The 7937-nt window shown below is 40.8% G+C and overlaps 1 protein-coding gene across 1 annotated transcript; it reads left to right on the top strand.

The window, feature by feature from the left end:
- Positions 1-1899: 1899 nt before the first annotated feature.
- On the top strand, positions 1900-6793 carry LOC104437098 (uncharacterized vacuolar membrane protein YML018C). Its single transcript, XM_010049985.3, has 8 exons — positions 1900-2390; positions 2966-3364; positions 4557-4771; positions 5290-5360; positions 5447-5548; positions 5901-6018; positions 6263-6398; positions 6540-6793. The coding sequence occupies exons 1-8, from the start codon at positions 2310-2312 to the stop codon at positions 6600-6602; spliced, it is 1185 nt and encodes a 394-aa protein (XP_010048287.2). The 5' UTR covers positions 1900-2309; the 3' UTR covers positions 6603-6793.
- The last annotated feature ends 1144 nt before the right edge of the window (positions 6794-7937 follow it).

Here is a 7937-nt window from a genome sequence, read left to right as displayed (position 1 = left end):
CCATAGATTGAGAAGGCAATGGCAGGACTATAGATGCGGAGATTGAGGAGGTAGAGAAGGAGATCACGTGCCTGTCGTCGAGGCTCAAGGCGCTTCGCCTCGAGAAGGCCAAAGCCGAGGACGACAAGAAGCCTCAAGGGAGAGACGTCTCGGCCAAGTTCAAGGAGCCGAAGCAAGTGGTGGGGATCGGAAGAGATCCGGATGCCGCAAAGAGGATCAAGGAGACTTTGCTATCGAGCGCGAAGCCGAAATTGAATCGAAGAGGGCTCAGTCTGGGGCCGGCGGAGATCGCTTCAAGCGCTGGCAAATCGCGTCCCTCGATCAAGGGAGAGATCACTCTCAGTTTGTCAATACAAAACTGGAGGAAATCGTGCTTCTGGAAGCTGGAGGAGATCGACGAATTGAAAGTCACGGAGGAGAGGATGACAGATTTTATCGGTTTATGGTTCGGTTCGGTTCGGGTTATCGATAAAACCGAACCAATAAAAAATATCGGTTTTTCGGTTTGGTTTGTTCCTGACACCCCTACTCAACATAGTGGTGGAGGACGAGATAAGAAACATTTTATTTAAGTTTAGGATTTATAAGAGATTCATATAATTAGGTGGGCACATTTTAAAGTACCACTTTTCCTGTCGTTGAAATTTGTGCTTACTATTCGTTCAATTTGAAAAGACGTTAGGTTCGATTTATAATATGATTTCGTATTTTGAAAAACCAATATAAAACGGATGCTCGCTCATGTAAACTCTCTTCTCTCCCAAGGCTAATATATAGTGCTTTTAGATGGTTAGGGGTTGGCAAATATTATATCATTATTGCCCGTCATTATTGAAAGCCTAGCCGATATTCTAGACTTTCAATAAGAAAATAGTAACCTAGTTCTTGCGCTAGTATTATGCACCTATTGGACCCCCACAACATCTTGATAGAGCTGTGATAACGAGCTCGTCAATCCTCAACAATTAGGTCACAAATAGCGTTAATTGGTAATGGTAACCAAATATTTCTTAATATGTGTAATAACCTTCTAGTATTGCTTCTCGGGTATATACAACATCTATGACATTAAATTACTAATTTAGGATTTTACTATTCGTATGTCACAACTGCATAATTATTATCATTTTTTGTGATATTAATCCAATATAATGGATAGTGTATTTGTTACAAATGTATCATTTTACGATTTTTGGAGGTCAAACAAATTAGTTTTAGGTAAATTTATCACAATTATACTGGGATAAGATTTTTGAGATATATTTGTCATATGTATATCGCTTTAGAATTTTTATGATCAAAAAATTATTTGTCACATGTATATTAGTTTGGGGTTTTTTAGGGTATTAAACCAAAAAGATTGCATAATAATAAATAAAAACTTATTAATTTCATTTAGAAAATCTCAATCACCTTCATAAATTTTCAAGAAATTAGTGGCGATTTTCATGGATAGAAGAAACCCGTTAATTCCAGTTAGAAAATCTTGACCACATTCATAAATTTTTCAAGAGACTGGTAACGTGACTTGAAGCACCATTTTAACAATTGAATTTTTTTGGCAAATGACATTAAGTTGGACAGAGAGATCTAAGAGACTTCAAGGATCAAAGAGCTCCATACCCTATCACCGGCCGTGGTGGCTCCACTGGATTAGAGTTTCATTAATCCTTCATCAAATGTGAAGGGTTCAAAACCCACTAGAGACATTTGGTATCTTAAGTGGGATGTCGGGATGGTGAATCATCCGCTAGCATTCCCTCGGATTTATCTTGCCGGTTATCGGCTGTACAGGGGTCTCGGATCATTAAAAAAAATCAAAAAAAAAAAAAGCTCCATACCTATCATGGGCTTTTTAGCCTCTAGAGGGGCCTACAGCGGAAGCAGAAATGGATGGAAAGGAAAAAACGCCACCACCTCTTCCCACGAACTCCATTCAAGTCTCCACTGAGTTTAATGCAGGAACCCCACCTGTCGCGCTCGTTCCGATGCATGCTGACACAACAAGAAAAAACGCTTTGCAAACTGCGCGAAAACTTCCAAGCAAAGTCCACTCCGGGAAGTGGTCTTGACGGCAATCTCCAACGTTTCCTAAAATTCATCGACCGAGTCGTCCCACTTGCTCGCAATTCCCGAAACGCCATCCTATCTTGACCGTAACCATCGCTGCGGAAACAGCAGACGGACCCTCGATGTCACGGTATATACACCCACGTTGCCATTCTCCCTTCTCCGTGTCGAGCAGCGGAGGCTTCATAGCGGACTCCGTGCGGTGCTGCTCCGTTTGCGTTCACTAGCGTTCTTGGGTGATGGGTTGGAGATACAAAGCTGGTTTGGGTCTGATCGGCACGGTTGTGCTCATATGGGTCGCGTCCGCCGAGGTGACCCAGGTGAGATTTCTTTCCTTTTAGTTCTCTTTCGCGGGTAGTTCTTAGAAATTTGTATGAGGCTTGTTTGGTTGCTGCGAGGAAAGAAAAGGAGGGGGTTGACCGTTTGGAATTCAAATTGCACCGTGAGATTCGAAGTTAGTGATTTACTCTGTATTTGCTGCTCTATGACCCATGAATCGATACTGATTTGTGGGAACATGATGATTGTTCTGTTGTTGATTATATGTTTTTCTTGCAAGGGGTTGCTTCATCCCTGGTTTGGTTTCTGACTTGAAAGAGGAAGAGTTGACCTTTGAAGAAAAGTTAGAAAGGATAAACATTTTGCGTGTTTGAGCGCCCTAGAAATTTTTTCGCGGCCTATGTTTCTGCCAAATTCTTATTTCTGTTTTATGGTCGCACGTACGCCTTGAATCGTTCATTGAATTTGGTGAATATTGTTCCTACTTGGTGTATGCCCGTTGAGATAGCGGTATCTTTTGATGGGCGTCATGTAAAACATGTTTTATTTGCTTGTGGATATATAATCTTCTCTATTCAAGTTCCATGATTGATTTTTTTTTGTTCTTGCTGTTCAGAAAATTTTCGAAGAATACAAACAGCCCTTCGCCATAACATATCTTATGGTCTCTCTCATGGTCGTCTTTTTTCCTATCTCGTTCCTCAAGGACTGTATATGTGACTTACTTAGAAGGGACCCGTTCAGAAGACTCTACTATAAAATCAGTGGCAAGAGCAGCAGTTCAAGTGAACTTGACATTCCCCTCATATCCAGTGAAATGTACAACAATGCAGAAACTAAGAATAAGCTAATTCCTGACTCGGACAGGGATATTAGTGAGAGGGAAGAGGGTTGGCCGTTGAGGTCATTGAATGAGGAAGGTGAACATCCGTTACTTGACGAGAATCCTGGACTTGATTCATTGGATATTGTCAAATGTAGCTTATATCTCACCCCTATATGGTTTTTGACGGAGGTAATGCATCTTTGCGATCTTGAAACATATGTCATTCTTTCATATGAAATAGCTATTTCTATAATTAAAAGGTGCTTTTCAATTCTTACAAGAGAGCTAGATGGGAAGCTTGTTTAGTATTTGTAAATATTTTAACTGCTTCCAGTACGCTAAAATTTCTTGATAGTTTTGTCCAGTTGCAGTTAGACAATTTGATTTTGCGTATTAAGATGATAGTGAATGGGGTATCTTGTCTGCATGTGAGAGAATCAGATATAGATTACCCTTTATCCCCCCATTCCTGTGTAATTCATGAACATCTGTTTTGGACAAATTTTATAAAAAAGAATGTTGGTTTCCCACAGGAGGATGGAGTGTGCCTCAATCATTGAATCTCCATGTAGTTCCTTGTTTTGCGTAAAGTTCGGATGTTTAAGACCATCTGGTAGAATCTTTATCCATGTGCTTCTAGCTTTCTCTCCACTTCTCGTGAAATAGCGTACATACCATCAATTAAATATGTTTTGGTTAGCTCATTTTAGGGCCATACCTTCGTTAACTCAATTTGTAGGGGCCAAAGGAAACTTCTCTTGGTAAAATATTTTCATCGTGTACTTATTGCAATTTCACATATCTTTTTTGAGCATTCTCATCCTCATCCAGGAGTTAAGGATAGTATCAATTGATTGAGTCGCTGTGAGATATTTGCTTTATAGAAACTCTTTGAAATGAAAATTCACTAATAAGACAAATGTTTTCTGGAATTAAAGGTGCCATCAATTAAACCCATACCTGGTCTCGAGATGCAAGGATTTCGAGGACAAGTAGTTAAGATATAGTTGGTGGTAGGAAATATTATACAGTGGAGTTGGTTTTCTTCTGAAACACTGAAAGTACTTCCACTTATACATATTCGACTGCTTTTTTCTGGAATAAAAGAGTGTTTCTTTTGAGTATGAAATTTCAGAGGCTTAATTCTTGGGGAAGTCACTGTTAGACTCAACTCTAGACATAGAAATCCACTTCAACTCCTTTGGATTAAACTCTTCCTTGATGATACTGCAATTTTAATTGCATTTTTAGCAAAAAACAAGTCCATTTCTCATGCTAGTGACAGTCTCGTATCTAGGATTACCCACATCTTTTTCCACTCTTGATAAGTTTTGCATTTGGGAGGATATTTATGAGTAATAACTGGTTCAATCACATGCAGTACTTGTCGAATTCCGCTCTGGCAAATACCAGTGTAGCAAGTACAACTGTCCTGGCATCTACATCTTCTCTCTTCACACTTTTCTTTGGAGCTCTTCTTGGCCAGGAATCCATAAGCATTGTGAAGGTGGTCGCCGTATTTATCAGCATGGCTGGTGTTGCCATGACTACGGTTGGAAAAACTTGGGCGTCTGATGAGTTATTAAGCGCATCAGAGTGAGTATGAGCATGTAGTAGGCTTTTGCTTGAAAGATGAAGTCTTTCTCTTATTTAGTCAGAGAAGAAGAGCGTATTTGAATTTCCTAATGCCAATTTCCTAAAAATTTTGTGAAAAGCATACTTTGGTAGCTTGCATGCTCCAGTGTTCAACAATTTTATCCTCAGATGAAGTGTAAGATAGGGAACTTGCACAGCTAAGATATGGAGTTTGCATTGGAATGTGAAAACAACTTATGCTTCTCTGGCAATTTTAATGATGTCTGTTCATCTTAATTTGGTGTTTAATGAGTTTGTCGGAAGACAGGAAATATTGAGTCTGCATTTCCCCACAAGAGGCAATACATCCCTTTTAAAGATGGTCCATTGTAACTTTTTCTGCCAAATTTATATTGCCGCTAAACATTCAGTTACCTTTTTATATGCATCAATTAACCGAATGCTTGCCTTTTGTTACGTCATGTCTGTGTGATATATCTTGTGCATTTTTCTTGATACCTTATTTTCTTGTTGCCAAGGATCAAAAATCACACAATCATGGGGGACATGTTTGGCCTTCTCTCAGCAGTATTATATGGCTTGTTCACGGGTGAAAATCTCTTTCCAGAAATCATGATTTTCATAATACCTCTTAATTCTCTTGTCATTTTCTTTAACTGCCTGGGTTTAGTGCAGTGCTACTAAAGAAGTCCGTGGGGTCAGAGGGAGAGAAGGTAGTCGTGCACAAGTTTTTCGGATACATTGGCCTCTTCACTCTTCTTGGCCTTTGGTGGCTCGGTAAGTGGTGCAGAAGCAGAACTGAAGCAAACTTATTCTGCTTATCTTATCAATGGAAACATTGAGCTGGATTTAGTTTTGACAGTTAATTGGCATGAATTTTGATATGAAACTGTGGTTTTGAATATTCTAGTCGGATGGGGGAATATGAGCTGGCTCACTCACCTTAGTAATTGATAAGACTTAACATTCAATTTTGTGCTAAAATATTTAAAGCCCAACCTTCTGGTTTTTATTCTTCAAACGTCTTTCCTCAATGTTGTGTCTTAATCGATAGGTCTCCCCAATGCTTCACATTTTTGTACTGCTTCCATGACAGAAACCTTTCTCAAAGCGGTTTTGCTTCATGCAGGATGGCCACTACATGCTTTGGGGGTTGAGCCCAAATTTAGCTTCCCGCCATCGGCATCTGTTGGTGGAGCCTTGGTTTTAAATGGCTTTGTGGGGAGTGTTCTTTTGGATTACTTTTGGTATGTCTCGTTCATTCTCATTAACTTACCACAGTTAAAATATAGTTTAGATAAAGTTTGTAATGCTTTTTGTGTAGAAGATGGATGAATACATACCCTGTTACTAATGGTTCAGAAGTGCTAATAGACGTCAGTAAATTCCAATCGACGGTTACACATCATCTTGTTCTCGACATTAGCTACTGCTATCTTTCTACAAGAGGCCCCATTCTTTCGTGAGTAATGTCAGAAAATGTTGAAACAGGGCCATATCGATCGTTTGGACAACTCCGCTGGTTGCGACACTAGGCATGTCCTTGACGATCCCCCTCGCGATGGTGGCAGACATGCTTGTTCACGGCCGTCATTACTCAGCAATTTACATTGTCGGATGCATTCAGGTACGCTTACATGTTCCTTGCCTTTTTCGATACAATCGGAAGTTAATAAGCTGAACTTGCGCTTTTATAAATGTATGATATTGGTGCGAGCATGTTCAATGTAGCTTGTTTCGGACATGCTCACCAGCTTGCTTGTTTCAGGTCTTCGCAGGATTCGTCGTGGCCAATCTCTCGAATATGTTCGCAAAGAAACCAGAATCATGACAATCCGAGGGTGTTCCGGCGAAAACTTTCGACTCATGGTGCAACTACTTACACGAGATCTTCCCCACTGTAAATGGCCCTCAAGTGTGTAATACACAGGCAAATCTCCGTGCCATGAATTTTGCTAATGCCATATTCACAGTGAATTATGAGTTTATACCCGAAATGATAAGGGGGAAGACATTTTCTGATATCGAATTGAAACTGAAATTCACAAAACACTTTGCTTGAGATCTGCGGACTTGTACAATTTCCGGGAAAAGGGAGAGCAGTTTCATGCAGCTAAGAGCCATAATAAATTAGCGAGCCTCGTCACTCTCGGAGAAGATGATAATTCATCTTCCTCTCTTCGACCGGCCGCAATCACCAACCGGTTGCCACCCCCAATCTCTTGCACCGAAAACGACGGAGGTTTAAGAAGAACGGCCATGAGGCCATGGGCAAGTCGACCGGAGCTGCACCGACAGCAATTGAAAGCAGAATGTTCAAACGGCCGCGCCGGAGGTATGCCAGATCACCTCATCCTATTCTACGACCACCACCAGACCACTTGCCGTTTTTGTCCTCCCCTGATTTCATCTCAGCAATGGAGACCCGTCGTGAAGCACTGCAGCTGGAATGACATCAGAATAATGTGATGGCTTGCAAAGAGACGGAACCCCAAAATAAAAAGGGTGAAAGACAAACGTGTACATCAACGCCGCGCATTCCAAGCCCTCTCTTTGCATCTTCGCGTACCACGGCGAGTGCCTCTTTTGAGTAAGATAGCCATAGCAGAATGACTGCCCCAGAAGGGTTGAAAATACATAGACAGAGTTTAAGACCCATAAAAGGAATAGCCAAGCTCCCACCACTTTGAATATCAGCAAGGGTTTTGCCCTGCCCCAGCCTCCATCTAAATTCCAATGGACTCGCAGCCAACTATCAAGCACGCGACAAGAACATTTGCAAAACACAGTACCTATAATCATTAAAAATTGCGGGCAAATTTATTCCAACGAAGCAGCTTCTCTGCCTCGTCCATCTTTTTGAACCTACAATAACCGCTAGTCGGTGTATCGTACTGTTACCAACATCAGGTGAAGTGCAGTACGCAGTCTCATAGACAAACCATCCAAAAGTCTCAACAACGGAGAATTGGTATTTAATTCGATGTCTTTTTCACTCTCTGCGTCCCTTCTTACCAGTACATCATCATCACCAACAACAGAGTGAGAGAGAGGAGACAGAGAAGCACATACAGATAACCACAAAGCATCACCATCTCCACTCATTTATAACATTGTTTATAACATGTTCATGTAAGAATGTCAAAGCAGCCCAACAAGACACAAT

Source organism: Eucalyptus grandis, chromosome 3 (assembly GCF_016545825.1).
Source record: "Eucalyptus grandis isolate ANBG69807.140 chromosome 3, ASM1654582v1, whole genome shotgun sequence".
Classification (NCBI taxonomy): Eukaryota; Viridiplantae; Streptophyta; class Magnoliopsida; order Myrtales; family Myrtaceae; genus Eucalyptus; species Eucalyptus grandis.
This window is presented reverse-complemented; position numbering and strand designations above follow the sequence as displayed.

What these genes read in the sequence shown, in the direction of transcription:
- LOC104437098 (XM_010049985.3), top strand. Translation starts at nt 2,310, where the DNA reads ATGGGTTGGAGATACAAAGCTGGTTTGGGTCTGATCGGCACGGTTGTG. An exon ending in GAGTTATTAAGCGCATCAGA is followed by an intron (nt 4,772 to 5,289) that starts GTGAGTATGAGC and finishes CTTGTTGCCAAG; the next exon opens with GATCAAAAATCACACAATCA. An exon ending in GTTCTTTTGGATTACTTTTG is followed by an intron (nt 6,019 to 6,262) that starts GTATGTCTCGTT and finishes ATGTTGAAACAG; the next exon opens with GGCCATATCGATCGTTTGGA.